General features: G+C 39.2%; 1 protein-coding gene across 1 annotated transcript in view; it reads left to right on the top strand.

The window, feature by feature from the left end:
* Window positions 1–16,428, top strand: part of astn1 (astrotactin 1) — a 376,673-nt gene that overhangs the window by 139,954 nt on the left and 220,291 nt on the right. Inside the window, exon 13 of the mRNA XM_022748096.1 lies at window positions 8,720–8,870. Coding sequence (XP_022603817.1) covers window positions 8,720–8,870 — 151 coding nt within the window. The remainder of the gene's footprint in view (window positions 1–8,719; window positions 8,871–16,428) is intronic.

The following is a 16,428-nucleotide window of genomic DNA, read 5'->3' as shown; positions in this document are numbered from 1 at the left end:
ATAATTAGTTATATAAAATTTTCCAAACAAATTGTCTTCGTCTTCACTGACCCAATTAATAAATCCTATTGATCTTTGTGACATTTAGCTCATAATTAATTATTTATATTGTATATATGCTGATTATATAATTTTGTTAACAAGAGCAAAAACATTTAAATGATCAGTGCTGAGGCCTGCATCAATGCCTGCAGCTCCTTAGACACAAAATAGTGAAAGAAAAAATATTATATATATATATATATGTATATATATATATATATATATATGTATATATATATGTGTATATATATATATATATATATATATACGAGGAAATAGCTTTTTACTCTCTTAATAAATCTTAAAGGACCAGTGTGTAGGATTTAGGAGGCTCTATTGACAGAAATTAATAAATTTTTACTAGTGTCTTATCAACTGAAACTAAGAATTGTTGTGTTTTCGTTAGCTGAAAATGAGCGCTATACATCGGCATACATTTACATAAGGAGTGGGTCCTCTTCCACAGAGCCCACCGTGTAGCATCAGCATGTTTCTACAGTAGCCCAGAATGGACAAACCAAACACGGGCTTTAGAGAGGGCCTTTGGCGTTTTTGTTTGCCGTAAAGCCGTAGTGTCTCTTACACTCTTGGAAAGGGAGGGATGTTCAGTTGGTTGCGATCTGCAACCTCACCACTAGATGCCACTGAGTCCTACACACTGGTCCTTCAACATAAATTAAACCAGTAGAACAAGGTTGGCTGACTCTTTCTAAAGCAGTATACCATATATCTCCAGTAACTGAGTTTTGCTGTCAACAGAGAGTGAGTGTAAATAGTATGATGGTCTCCGAATTGCAGCAAAGAGCATCAAAGGCGGGCTTGAGATCAAGGTCTCCACCCAGCTGGGATTGATGGTTTGTGAAATGTACAATCACAGTTTATGGATAATGTTTTGTGTGTTTTGCCCGAGTCTTTAAAATTGAGGCCGTTTGAAAGAATGACCATGAAATAAAAGTGAAAAACATGAGCTGAGGCTCAGCTGAAGGATGAGACTGAGCCTGAAGAGCTGGAATACCATTAGGCAAAAGGCAGAAGTCTGTTTGATTCATTTTTTCTCTTACGGAGGTAAGAGAAAAATTTTCATCAATCAAATCAGTGATTATTTAAACAGTCTAATAGCCGTTAGACTTTTCTCACCGTGCTGAACTGGGTCAGAGAGAAACTGCGCTGAGTCTTTGTGGTTTTCCATTAAACATGCTGCATTGTCAGAAGAGAATATGTGTACTTGTTGTCCATAAATCACCAACTTGTCGCTAATTGCTGGAGAGTGAAAGAGATGTAGAAGCTAGGCCTCCAGCTGTGTGAGTGTGTGTGGTTAAACAGCTGGTTAAAACTAGTTGAATTCTCGGAGCAGGGATTAAAGTGGAGAAATTCATTCATTCATTCATTCATTCACTTTTAGCCTGTGACTGACAGAAGCCGTAGCTGACATGCTGATATAAAATGTCTCCACAGTATTTAAATAATTGGAGGTTCAGCAGGTGTCTGTTAAACGAAGGACTGTAATGTCTGTTGCAGTGAATAGAGACACTTCCTCTGCCTCATCAGTCATCGCTCAAACGTCCAGTTGGGTAGATTTTTACATAGACAGACTCTGGCTGAACATTTTGATGAACGGTGTGTGTATTAAACGAGGGGAGTGAAATCAACTTGGGATGTTTGTTTTTTTACCTTGTTTCAAAGACCACAGCAGCAATGTGATGTGTATTTGTAGACCAATATCTCCAGTAAATACGTCCATATTGGACAATTTTCCACAATACAATTATATTACCAGCGCTCAGTGCCATCGGTGGAGGTAGTGTGCCCTTGTAGTGAGTGGAAAGTAAAGATGGGGAGGTTACTGTGAGTCAGGGGCATGCAGCGAATCCAACTTTCAGCTTTTCAGCGTTTCAGCATTTGTGTTAGTCGCCAGACAGTAATGAAACCTTAACTGCTGTTTATTTGCTGCAGTCACACTTGGGGACCACTACTACATATGTGGAAAAGTTGTATAAGGACGTTTGTGTCTCCAGAGGGAGCTGCACAAAGTCTGATGTCACTTCGTTCTGGGGAAATGCGCTTACTAGACTTCTGTCCTCCTCTCTGCTTGAGGCTAGACGATCCAGGCTACATAAGCCACTGCTAGCATAACGCAGCCAAATCCCCAATAGAACTGTCTGTGGTCATCTTGCATTGTGGGTAATGTATGCACCAGGGTTTTAAAAGGAAAAAAAAACGATTATTTCTCTTGCTCAACTGAATTAGACAGAGATTGTACAAAACAAAACTGTATATATGTTGCCAATGGGTCAGTATTTGAGAACTTACTGTGATTTCTCATGTAGACTTGTAAAGCAGAGCCATGAAACATGGCTGCCTTCTGTTTTGGTGTGCCAAGGACCCTGTCCTGTACAAGCTGGCTTCCTGGCACAGCTAGATGGAATAGAGCCATTATTATTGTCATTAGTGACATGTGGTCCTTTTCTGCTAAGACAATTCAAAATGTTCTCTGTGACAAAGTCTATAATAACAACCATCTATCACCTCAGTAAAAGCAACACCCTTTTTTCCCTCTTCTGATATTGCTCAGTTGGATTTGTAGAGGTCTAAAGAGATTTAACTATTCAATATTTCACTAGAAAACAGCAACAACAAGGGAAAAGTCAGAAAATGTAAACATCATTTGGTGTTTCTTATTTCTTTAATCATCTTGTGACCTGTCAGATTTATCTTGGGGCCACTTGGAGGGTCACACTGATGCATAGGAAATGTCTTCGCAATTATCTCTATAATTGTCTCACTGTTATTTGCACATAAACCAGAAGAAAAGAACATTTCCAGTCAGCTGACATGTTGTGTGTGCATTAGGGCTGCTGATCGCTTTACTTCCACACATCTTATTTGTTGTAATTTTATTCCGGGATTTTCATTTGGCGGCTTTTCTTTGTCGAGACGCTGTGTAGATAACTCATTTCTCCTCTGATGAATGATCTGATGAACACTACCTTCAGCTTTCCCCAGGGACCACGAGGAAACACTGCTAACACCTTCTTGAAGCCGCTGATTTTACTCTGCTTTTGAGCTGCGTTCCTCCATGTTTGATAATCATTTGTTCTTCCGTCTTGCTCCTGAGCAGATGGTTAAATAGCGATTGAGCCCTGATCTTCCTTCCCTTGATTAAAGGGCTTCACAGCAGTAATGACCGGACGAGGACTCAGCCTTGGTGTTTCTTTCCTTAATATATCTATTAGTGCTCTTGTAGCGTTGCCTTGGTGTCGTATTGAAAGGATTAACATTTGTTATTTGTCCATTTTTTATATATTAGTCACTCTTAAAAGACAAAATGAAAACTTCATTTCTCTAATTGAGTGGATATTATTGCAAAAACTCTTTTGTATAATCTGAATATCAAACGCATCAAAGCAGCGATCTACAGAGACACATTTACATTTGAAATATTTCTTTTTCTAATGTTCATTGTCGACGGTAATTTTCACTTCTCTCTCTGAACTGAATAAGTAACTAATGCAAGTAAATGACAGGGCATAATTTGACATATAAACCTTTAGTGGTACGTTTCATTGGTAAATGGGCTGAATGAATGCTTCTTTTTATGGCTTGTTTTGACGTGTAACCCTGCCATTGTTTAGCTATCCATGTTAATGGTGCACATAATTGAGACGAACAATTATTGCCTCTTTCAAGTGCAGACAACTGTCTTGGACAAAAATGTTAAATACGTTGCAGGTAGTGATAATTACCCATTCATTTTGAGAGTACTCTTTACATTCGTTGTCAAAATCATCCATGTGATTTGTTTTCTTTCTGTTTTAAATCAAATGTTTTGAATATATTAAAGAACTTTTCTCTTTCAGTTTGTAGTTGGATATCACACCAATCAAGTCTGTATAATTAACAGCATTTAACAGCTTTTCCTCTTGGATATTCCTCTTCCTCTTATGTATTTTACTTTCTGAAAAGGTCACATGAGGTTGCTCATTCTGCTGGTTTAATAAAGCAGTAGTGTACCCTGATAGTGACTGCAGCGTCAGTTATGTCGGATAAAAGTTTGAATCGTCTGTCATTGTAATTTGAAGAACATGTGGATGCAGTGTCACAGCGAGTTCATAATGAGAACATCCTGATTTAAAGCCCCTGAAAACTTGGACTCAAATCTTGAACTATTTCTCTATAAAATAAATATTCCTGACTAAATGAGCAACATCAGAATAAAAAGAAAAAAATAATGAATTAAAGAAGAGAAAGAAAGAAAGAAAGAAAGAAAGAAAGAAAGAAAGAAAGAAAGAAAGAAAGAAAGAAAGAAAGAAAGAAAGAAAGAAAGAAAGAAAGAAAGAAAGAAAGAAAGAAAGAAAGAAAGAAAGAAAGAAAGAAAGAAAGAAAGAAAGAAAGAAAGAAAGAAAGAAAGAAAGAAAGAAAGAAAGAAAGAAAGAAAGAAAGAAAGAAAGAAAGAAAGAAAGAAAGAAAGAAAGAAAGAAAGAAAGAAAGAAAGAAAGAAAGAAAGAAAGAAAGAAAGAAAACAATCTTTAGGTACTATTCATTCAGAGTTCAGCAGTGAGAAATCCAGCTAATCCGTTCACCGGGACTGTGTGGGTGTGGTGTGATCAGATTTGATTTGCAGTGTCCACACAAACCACTGACCGTCATCGGATTCCAATTAAAATGTTGCTGAATCCTAATTGGCGCCCAGCAGTATGTGACATCAGCGTTTCTCAACTGAACCCCATATTGGCAGAAAACAGTTTGTTCATGTCGGAACCTGTCACTAGGTTTTCAAAGGCTTTAAAGAACTGTAGACTTTAGAGGGGCCGAACCGGATCAACGCCAGCCCTCTGACTTTTTGAACCTGTTTACGCCGTATATTAACACGCAGACTGTATCCGGATCTGAATGAGGAAAAGCACATTATTGCCTGGTGTTATATCTTGTCTACACCGGCTGTGCAGCTGAAGCAGCTCACCAGCAGTGCAGCACCTCGGGTCCTCTATCAGAGTCTATACTGGATCTGATCGGTCACAGTGCGAGTGCACAGTACTAATGCTCAGATGCATTTTGGTGTTGCTCACAGCCCAATGCACAATTATTGTAATGAAGCACAGGAGACAGACTGTGAAATGCAACATCCCCTGTTTGAGCCAGCGACCTGCGATGCTGTGTCGTTATCTGTTCTGTCAGATGTGCATGAGACAGGTGACTGAAATGAAGTAGTGTTGACAGCCCAAAGAATCCACGCAGTTGGAATTACAGTCACATTGGACAGCACTGTGATCAGACCTCAGTCCCTGAACGGACTGTTTTGATTCTTTATGTTTGGGCTTTGGTTGATTTCCTGTTTTACTTTGAAATTACTTCCCTTGTGCGGTTGTTTTATTTCCTGTCTTTGTCCACTTTCCCTCCATTGTGATTGTCTGCCCCGCTCTAATGTGTTTCACCTGTGTCCAATCATCCCTGCTTCCCTCGGGTATTTAAGTGTGTGTGTTTCCCTCAGACCTCGTCAGATTGTCTGTGTTATTCCTGTTGCGTTTCCTCAGTGTCGCTTCTGTTTTTCTTCCTGTGTTTTTCCTGCATTTTGGATTTGTTCTGAGCTCTGCCTCACCAGTTTTTAAGTCACGTTTTGTTATTGAATTACCTTTTTTTTCCACCTACACCCTTTTGAGTTTGCCTGCGTTTGGGTTCAGCGATATTCAAACGTCACAGTCTGTTCAGTTTTCCCACATTCTCAAGAAAAGAATCAACCAAGCTAGTTGGCTGCTCAGCTAACTCCTTCCATGCTAACTTAGCTAGCCCAAACAAAATGACATGTCCCTCTGCAAAGGGAAGCTCAGTAAAGCCTCTTTGTGCTGTGTCGGTAAACAAGGCTGCCTGCCCCACCTATCTCATTTGCATTGTAAAATCAGAATATAATGCAGGTGGAAGGTAAGCCCTGATTAGATGCCAATGTCCAGATAAAGTATCCAGGAGCACACACACATATATATATATATATATACCAATCAGAGAAGCCAGCTCATGAAGTATTTTTAAAAGAAAACTAAAAACATTTCTCTTCACTTTAGCCTTTGCACTTTACTCTGCACTTATGTGCTGCTTCTTTTAACTGCTGTAAGTGTTGATGTCGGTGATTGGTTGGTAAATGTGGAAGAAAGACTGGTGTGTGTGTGTGTGTGTGTGTGTGTGTGTGTGTGTGTGTGAGACCCCCGCATCACCACTGATGAGGGTGGTTATTCTGGGGCAACTTCAGGTTGTGCCCTGTGCAGATAAAACCCACAGTGAGTTTTCACCTGTAGTGGAAATGTTGTGTGGCAGCTGAAGTACAGAGAAGTTTCTGTTTAAAGAAAAGGTTTCTTTCTTGACTTTATGCATTCTATGTAAGCCACTATTCATTTATATTAATTATTTATTTCTATTTTCTAATTATCGTATTAGTCCATCTCATTTTAATTCAATTTTTTTAACTTTTCTATGTTCATATCGTCTTTTTATGGGAACCACTTGATGCATATAATTTTAGTTTTAGCGCATTTATGCTGCATTTCTTGTACGTAAGTAGCTTTATAAATAAACTTTATTATTGTTATCCAGATACTGATTACAAGTGAGTGAAACATCCGTTTACTGCCACCATTCTAAGAAGCGTACTTGAGATATTCATGATCTCCTGCTGATTAATTTACAGGAAATATTTCTGGTAACTCCTCCATTTCATTAGAGGCAGTATTAAGTTGTACATATGAAAAACATCCTGGGAGTATTTACCCTTTTTTTAATTTCTCATGTGCTACCCTCCAACCAAATATCAGTTGTGCACACAAGATTAACATCTCCACAAAATCTGCTTCACACACTTATGCTCCTAAAGGAATAAATCTCTTGCTTTTCCTGACACCATGGTGTTTCCTTCAGTTCCTCTCTCAGGTATGAGGTATGTTGTAGTCGCCTGTATGACTCTTCGCCTGTGTGATAGTTAATAGTAAATCGTATTGCACACAATCTGCAGATGTGCCCCGACTATAATTGCGGCGCCCAAATAATTTAGCATTCGCACTTGCTGTGAATTTCATCATCTGCCGAGGCTCTGTTCCATAGGTCCCCTCTGAATAAATGACAACAAAGCAATGGGCAATTATAATAGAAAAATTGGTTTGTAAGATAACATCAAGTTGACTGTGAAAGGGAAGGAAACTCACTGTCTTTTCTCTCAGGGAAAGAAGAAGAGTACGAGGAGTTGGAAAAAAAAATATTTTTGAGTGCCTGAGAGGTCAACCTTTTTTATTTATTTATTTATTTATTTATTTTTTCATGACAAGGTTCATGGAAATGCTATTACACAGGTTCTTGTTTATCATCAGCCGTACTATTCCTCTGCAGAAATATCTGTGTAATTTAGATTCCATGAGAAAACACAGAAGTCCTGTCTGTTCTGTTGATCTGCACCAATCTCAAATACTTATACTGTTGTCCTTCTGTTGCATGAATCTACTTATTGACCTTGCAAAAGATTAAAAAAAAAAATCACCGGAACACAAAGTGACTGCACAGAACAAGGTTAGAGCAATGAATTCAGGGTGCGTTTTTATCGGTCTATAAGTCTTCTACTTTGCATAGCAATTGTGCTGTGAGGAGTCATAGCTGTCCTCGTGATGATTACACAGAATAAATTAAACATGCAAGTATTTGTAAGTCATGAAAATGGATATCTCTTGAATAAGTTATATTGAGAGCAAAGGTGTCGCAGGAAGTGTGGCAGCGCAGAAGGCTGAAGCACCAATCTGACACTTCCTTTTTCTTTTCTTTTTTTCCCTCCAGACACATGTGAAATGTGATCTAAAGAAACCCGATACTTTAATCAATTTTCATGAGAGCAAATTACATATTGCTGACAGCAAGGCATAACTAATTGAATGCTAAATTTCAGACAGTCATTACTTTCTTACAGTGAAACAGTATTGATAGTTTTTTAACTTTACTTCTTTTCCCCACAGAATCAAGGTATTGGATCTAAATAAGCAGTGATGTCAGTATATACTATGACTCTTTAGCTAATTACTGTGCCTATATACAAACACACCCCGATAACTGCGGATTTAAATAAAAAAAAAATATATATTATTTCTGGTTATGTAACTGTCACTCCTCAATGTATTGCTGAGAAAATAACGGTTGATCATGATTAAAGGAGATGTAGACAATCTGTAAGACTGAGCGAAACACATCCTGTCAGAGTAGTGTGTCCTCTATATCACCCTCCCAAACATTCTTTGCACAAATGCTGTCTAATTATCTTGATTCTTTCTCAGTAGAAAATCCTCAAAACATGACCATAGAACAACAGTACAAACTAACAGTCTTGGTTTGTGCAGCTGGAAACTTGGTCCACGGCGACTATTTGCAGGGATAATAAAAACTTGTGGCAAGTGGAAAAATTATTCACACAGTAAATGACAGAAAAACTACCTTCGACTCCAATCTCAAGACTCCAAACCACCGCACGCCTCTATGTACCTTAGCAGAGCGGGGTTTTATACAAGTGTGAAAAAGGGTACTTGAAGTTTCAGAGTCCACAGACGTATGTTTATGTTGCTCCTAATTTTTCCCTCCATAGATGCTGGTTAGATCTGCTCCTAAGAGCTACTGTAGTTTTTAAAGAACAACTCTTCTCCTTCACACTCCTGTACAGGGAGGAGCTGATGATCAGCTCATCCTTCGACTCTTTGGAGGTTCTCCTGGACTCTTTCGGACCTGTCAGAGACTGCACCAAAGACAACGGAGGCTGCAGCCGCAACTTCCGCTGCATATCTGACCGGAAGCTGGACTCCAGCGGATGTGTGGTGAGTCACCTTTCTTTTGCCTGGGAGCCACCACACATTAGCTACAGTAGCAGAACACGACCTTTCCCTCAGGTGTCTAAATAAATCAACTTCAGAGTATTTTATAGAACAGTACAGTCTCTGGTTGTCCGTTCATGATTAATACAGTATGAGAGTACGGGAATGAATGTGTTTACCTCCAACACTCCACACATCCAACCCTTAGGGATTTTTAGATCTGATGCCCAGATACATGGCCTCCACACTGCTGGTTCATATTCTAATGTTGTGTGAGATTCCTGTTGTGGTCAGTCCGTCTGCCGTCTGTTTAAATATTCATGAGCATATCTGCTGGCAAAGATGACCCATATCAAGGACAAGCAGTAAGACCTGCTCTCTGTAATGTGTCTGAGTAGACAGTCTGACTGTGCCTCTCGTCTCACATGCCTCTCAGGCCGACAACACATTCATTACCTCCAGGTGGTGCTTAGCAACCAGGCAATGTAGCAGCCAGGTTTGTTTTTCCTCTCCATCTGCTGGGAACTCCAGCAATGCCGCTCTTGTTATTTGCAGAATCTTAGCGCCGTCTGCTAGTGTTTTGCTTCTCCTAAATCCTCCGCTTCTATTGATAAGCTGTCAGGAAGCAACTCCCCCCCTAACAATTTAATTTCTTTTCAAGAACTTTAATGCACTGCAGTACAGCCTTTCAGGTGGGGCGGGAAGATACTATTTATGCATTTCGGCTCGCTTCATCTTATCTCTTATAATGTATGTCAAGGAGAGGGAAACAGCTTGTGAGATGTTTTTTAATGGGAAAATGTTTCATTTACAGATTAGAGCGTATGCATGTATTTCCAGGCAATTATATTTGAAGATAATACGGTAAACATTAGCGTGGAGGATTAGAAATTATTTTTGGCCGGTCGACAGGCATGTAAAACTCATGCAGGAATGCATTTATTGATCACTCTCTTGCTTTTTCATCATCTGACTTTCATCACTAAGTCTGAGACTTGAGGCTAAAAACGAGCGCGATGGAGGTGCACTCTCTGGGAGATGGAAACTGGATTTAAGATTTATACGTTTGGAATCTGAGATCTATGGCATGTGCAGCATCCTCTGTATTCTCTGTATATTCCTGTTGCAATCAGATGTAATATAAATTAAGGACATCCCATTTCCATTCCTGCTGTGCCCTTCTCAGATATATATATTTTTTTTCCAGCAGTGCTGCTTCTATAAACTGACAAAGAATCGAGCAACTTCAATCTGGGAACTTGAAGGTGAAAAACTACAAAAAAAAAACTGCACAGAAATACAAAAGATGTAGATCACAGTTTGACAGACATTTTACAGTATTGTGCAAGATGCTGAATTTCATATTCAGTCAACACCAGTGTGTTTTTGCGTTAAACTCTGCAGTTTTGATTGACGCAGCTCTCGGGCCGTGGAGCAGCGCAGTGGAGCTCTATTCTTGACAGGATATGATGGAGCCACAAAAAATAAATAAATAAATCATGGAAGGAACACTTGTCTTCGCTGTATCCGGGTATCCCTGCCAGACAGTAATCGTGACCACGACGCTCGGGTCTCATAATTAGTGAGATGGTCCAACAATGGTTGCTGTCAAGTACTCGTGATCTTGAACGTCATACTTTAGAGGGAAAGTGTTAAAAACAAAAGGCGTTTCACATTGTAATTATCACACAGTTGCGTAAAATCCATAATTAAACTTTTCTTTGGAAGACAAAGTATTTTTCTTTTGTCTAAATAAAGGCAGCATTTTGTTTTACTGACAGCAATGCATTAAGCTAAAGGCTACACTTTGACCCCCCCCCCCAAAAAAAGAAAAATACAACACATAGACGGCCGCATCTGATTGATGGGCTAAAAACAACAATGCATAAATGTTTATTTGCATATAGAGCGGGAAGTGAGATCCAACAGTGAGCGTTTTAAAGCCAGGTGTGAACTGACGTACTTGGAGCTGACCGCTGGAGATCAGATAACTAAAGACGCATCGATGCAAGGTCTGACCCGGGACGTAAGTTTGGTCCTAAGTATTGGACAGTGTCAAACTGACCAGAAGTCAGGAGAGTGCACACCTTATTATTTATCCTCTGAGGACCATGAGTGTCTTTACTAAATTTCATGACAGTTCCATCTAATAGTTGCAAGTTGCATCCCCAATCAACAGACACTGGAAAAAGGTCCAGACATATTTAATAGTGCAGTCTACCAACAGTGGCATTCAGCCTCCACCAGTGTCTCTCTTCTTCAGAGATTCAAAGAATAATTTTGGCTTGTTTGTGTTTGTGATTCACTTGGTGTTTTCAGTGGAGTCTGGTGCTGTTAGCACTTAGCTAATGCAATTAAGCTTCTGAGCTCTTGAAGGCCAAGCCATTAGATTCCATCACAAATGTTTTACAACTTCCTGAAAGTGTCGCCCATTCACCGGGTTCTCGTCACATGAAGGCGTTGCTCAGGCCACTCTTCTCAAGTTATGAGAGTTCAGCACAACTATCTCACTTGTTAGTTTAACTTGTGAATATGTGGATTACCTGGAAACTACCAGACACTGCTTTACACACAGTGAGTTGCAACAACATTGCACTGGAGTATCAGAGAGCAGAATATCCATCCAATTTCCATCTTGTACCAAAAGACGACAGAGAGAAGATTTACAGCAAGGGCTTTGAAGTCTCACGGGCATTTGATTATGTTTTACTTAGTTGAGACATCCTTTTTTTTTTTTCTTTTCCTCCCGCTCTCTCCTCGTGTTGGAAAGCACAAAAAAGTCGATATTTTGAAGTGATATTATTCCTGTAAATATAATTACTGGATGCTTTTAAATAACTGCTTGTATTCAGCAGCATCTGGAAGGCTGTTTCTTTACGTTGCGTTGTGTTGCAAATCCTTGCCAAAAGCATCAGGAAAAAAAATAAAATAAATATAAATTCTTCCCCCTGAAATTAGTCTGACATGGATCCAAAGAGAAACAGTGAGAAGATTTCTCGCCAGCGCTCTGAGGTGCCATGAGACTCTCCTTTTTGTATCCATATTAATTATTTATTGCCCTGTTATATTTCCATCCCTGTGAGCATGTTGAAGAATGCTGTGATATTTTGATTTTATTTTTAGGAACCTTTGCAAAAAAAAAAGAAGAAAAAAAGAACAAAGTCAGTTTCTGCTCTTACTGACAGTACTTAGCCTCATTTTTCTGTTTTCCCATCATTTGTGAATGTTGACTCCATTATAACCACAAATGAAACCAAAAAAACATGCTTAAAATAAATCTATTAAACCCACACTTCACTAGAGCCGCACGTTTTTACTTGCAATCTATAATTTATATTCAAATCACTGCTCAAATGTGGGGAACAAATAGATTAGAATGACTTGTCAGAATTCATCTTTATTTGTATTCTACAAACACAGTTAATCATGACTCTAAACCATCTCAGAAATAATTTGCAGACAGAATAGTTTGCTGACTTTAAAAATTTGCAACTGCTGATTAATTATCAACGGGCAAAACGCTCTGTGATGTTACCGTTAGCACAACATAAAACGTACTGTACTCGTCACCGTCTAGCTAGTAGCTGCTGGGGCTACTGACGTGGGTTTACTAACCTCTAACACCATTACAGAAGAACCAGAAACGCAGAAGGTGAACCATGAGAAAAACAAAACGGCAACAAAAAAGTTAGGAGTGAATGGAAACAGGAATTTGAGTGACACCCCGATGTGAAGCTTCCCTTGCTAACGTTAGCACCTCTGGTTGAAGGGACGCTAATGCTGTGCATGTTGGCTAACGTACTTAAATCAATAGGAAAAATAATAATGCATTTTTCTTGTAGTTTTAAGTAAGTTTACATTTGGGCCATCAAAAATATATTTTGGCCACCATATCTAGGGGCTTGGTGGTGGGCAGCGCTTAAAAATATTAACATCTATATATACAGCAACATACAACTGAATCTACTTCCTCTGTATGGTTTCAGGAGAAAAATCTAATATTATATATATGTATCTAAAAATAGGCATTTTTGTGGTTACTATCACATTTAAATAGTTGACAGTGGCTTCAGTGCTTCCCATGAAACAGTTAGTAAAAGAAATGCAAACGTCTGCTGTATTTTTAATGCACCAAGCCTACTTAAAATCATATTTGGTTATCTTGATATGCTATAACTTGATATGGTAGAGAATGTGTTTACATCTTTACTACAAAGAGGCCGTTCCTTTACAGCCTTATCTTTGATTTATATTCAAGTCTAATGTTGAGAATATTAATATTTTCTTTTTTTTTATTTCTGCAGTGCTTCTGTTGGCCCTGAGTGGTCTCTGCAGGTCGTTAATCTCTGGTAATACGTACAGCAGAGCAGGGCTGTGTGAAGCCTGTGAGATGAAACCCAGAGCAAAAGAGTCTGTAAAGCACTCGTTGCTGCGGGGCAATAAGTGAAGGTGATTTTCCAGTATGTTTTTCAACTCAAAGTAACACAGTCGACCTGAAGAATAAAAGTGAGAGGGACTAAAATAGGATTGTGAAAAATAGGCCGGGACTTGCATTCTTTTGATCAGACATCTGTTACGTTTGGCTGCATTTACCTCTGTATTCTATTGAGACATCAATCAAACCATCTTATCCCCTTCACCTGCTCCACTCTGAGCTTCTGCTGGACCTGCCTTTCTCTCTCTCGCTCTCTCTCTCTCTCTCTCTCTCTCTCTCTCTCTCTCTCTCTCTCCGCTCCACAATCACTTTGTTTGTTTTTAATAAACTTTTTCTTTTCTGCATCTTATTGTGTTATTCCTTTGCTTTATCATTTTTCAGTTTTGATCCTCACTTTTATTTCCCAGTTAATGACTCCTATTCCGTTTTATAATATAATTAGGCCCCGCAACTTTAGGCTGTATTGCAAGTTATTGAGCAATGGATTGTATTTCGCAGGTTTGGTTGAGCTGTGGCCGTGCAGTAAGAATTTTTTTCCATTTTATTTTTTAAGCTTGGTGATCTCATCGGGGCGCCTTAACTGCATTTTACCAACCTCTCCTTCATTTGCTGAGTCTGCCTGGAGGTCAGTCCCAGACGCTGCTGCTGCTGTCCTAGTAAATCAGACACTAATTACACACAGATTGCCAGCACAAATTGAATGAAAGAGGCAGCACAAATCTACCCAGCACTTTTACACCCCTTTTACACCTGGTATTAAAATGCGATTTGGATCCAGATACATTATACTAAATGATGCGATCTTGCCTTTGCGTTTAGACCTGTTTTTTTTTTTTAGTGCTTTCTCATTGTCCTCATTTAGATCGGATCTCTGTCCTCGAGAGCAAACCTCAAGTAATTTGATGTGGCGGTGAATCGGCTGTAGATGTCAAGTATCGCATTTACACCTGGCATTAAAATGTGTTTTGGGTCATTTTGGATTCAGCTTGAAAGTACAGGAGTAAATGCACTTGCCTTGTCAATCCGCTTATATCTAGATACAATCTCTGTATACGAGATAGATATGTGATCGGGATACAGATCACATTTTAATAACGGGTGTAAACATTGTCTTGTTTATGCAAATTACTCACATAAGAGACGCAGATGGGAAGAAGCAGATAAGTTAAGGAGGGACTGTTTGAGACTACTGAGATGTAGACAGATGTTCATAGTGGTTGAATGTTTGTTGATTGATTTCCTAAGCTTTAAAAATAGCTCATTACAGTTCCCTTAAGTGTTTGGTATTCTGTTTGAATGAGATATGCCACAACTAACTCGTAATGTCATTTGCTAGTGAGCTAAGCCTTTGATCTCCACCCACAAACTGACACACACACACACACACACACACACACACACACCCGTAGTGTCCATCACCACACTCCTCTGCTCCCAGCTGCTGTTGCATATATTACTGTGTGTTTTAGTAATTATCTTGTGACTGTCGAGCTTATAAATGAGCCTCTCATCCATCTAATAAGGGTGGTAAACTGGCTGGGCCCCAGCACTCTGATTCCACCCTAATCAATTAACACCTTGTCTGAATCTGCGCTGCCAGTAGCCGTCCTGTCTGCGTTTAATATCTTTCCTTGTGTGAGAGTCGACTGATGCTGGCGGTCTGCGCTGACCGACTCGCTCAGTCTCCCTGATATATTGCGCTCCCGGGGAGAGGCAGCGTGTGGCGCCTGTGGAAGTGAGAGCGTAATAATCACAGGATGATTGTGAGATTAATTAGCTCCGTCTTGTCACTTGTCTTCGCCTGCAAAATGGTGGAAAACAAGGATGTTGTTGACAGAGCAGATTGCCACAAGGAAGGAATGACGAGAATAGCTGGCCACTGTCCAAACAGCTCATACAGTGTGTGTGTGTGTGTGTGTGTGTGTGTGTGAGGCTTCATATATAAACCTCTGGTACACAAGAAATGTTTATCATTAGAGCTTTTTTATTTATTTATTTTTTTTTCTACAGCTGTTTGTGTTGCACGCCTGCTTCATGGAGAAAGAGAGGCTGTGTGTGTCCAAGGTATAAACGATGATTAATGCCATATTTATTGGGACAGTACAGTAGCTGGAGTCTTGTATTTAATCCTTCACACAGATACATGTGTTCCAAGTTATAATAAATTACATCTCATTTTCCCCTGATGGTTTGGAAAGGATGCATCATCCCACAGAGAGGAGTTCTCACTGTGCTGAAAGTGTATGTGTATATATATCTATATATATATATATATAGATATATATACATGTTTCCATGTATTTTATTTTTGCCCTATGAATTACAAAGGGCAGAAAAGTTGCTGCCGTGCTGTTTTCTATGAGCTGAAACTTTTTAGGGTCAGAGAGTCAAAGCAGGTGTTTTTATTTTTGACAGCTGATGCAAAAATACCTCGACATATTTGGCCGGAGGGGCCTCGACTTCAGAATGCTTTTGAGTTTCAAGCTTTCAGTTTCAGTGTGTTTGTTGGCAGTTTCTACTTAAAAAGGAATACATTAAAGAATGTAAAAAAAAAGGAAAAGAAAAATGGAATTTCATTATATATTTGCCCAGAAGGAGGTCCTGTTTGTTGCTCTGATTTCTTGTTTCTTGTGCGTTCTTTCTTAAAGTGCCCATTCACTCAAAAATGTGTTTCACTTATTGTTTCCTTTTTGGATGTTTGACCTTCACTGTGCAGAATGATGTGTGTGTGTGTGTGTGTGTGTGTGTGTGTGACATGGGTTTGATACCTGAGGTTGTTCTCACATTCATCCACTGAAGAAGGAAAGTTTTTTCCATGCTAAACTTTTCCATATTTTACACTTTTCCAGTGTTTTATTTGAAACTTTGATCCATAAGAAGATATATTTGTAGTTTTAAGAACCAAAAACAAATATAGTTTTACATCTCCTCTCTCAGGCTTCTCTCTGGAGATCCCGTAACAACAGGTCGGTGAGCCAATCAGGAGAGAGGAGGATCTGAGCCTCTCTTCTGATTGGCTGACTGCTTTGTGATCTAATAAAGAAATAGAAGATTTCAGGTCAAACACTCAGAGAAACCAAAATCCTGCAAGGTTTGGATGGTGGGTCCAGGTGGGCGGGGCTTGGT

Source organism: Seriola dumerili, unplaced genomic scaffold (genome assembly GCF_002260705.1).
Source record: "Seriola dumerili isolate Sdu_G_001 unplaced genomic scaffold, Sdu_1.0 BDQW01000116.1, whole genome shotgun sequence".
Lineage (NCBI taxonomy): Eukaryota > Metazoa > Chordata > Actinopteri > Carangiformes > Carangidae > Seriola > Seriola dumerili.
The sequence above is the reverse complement of the archived record's forward strand: the minus strand, read 5'-3'. Positions and strand labels throughout refer to the sequence as shown.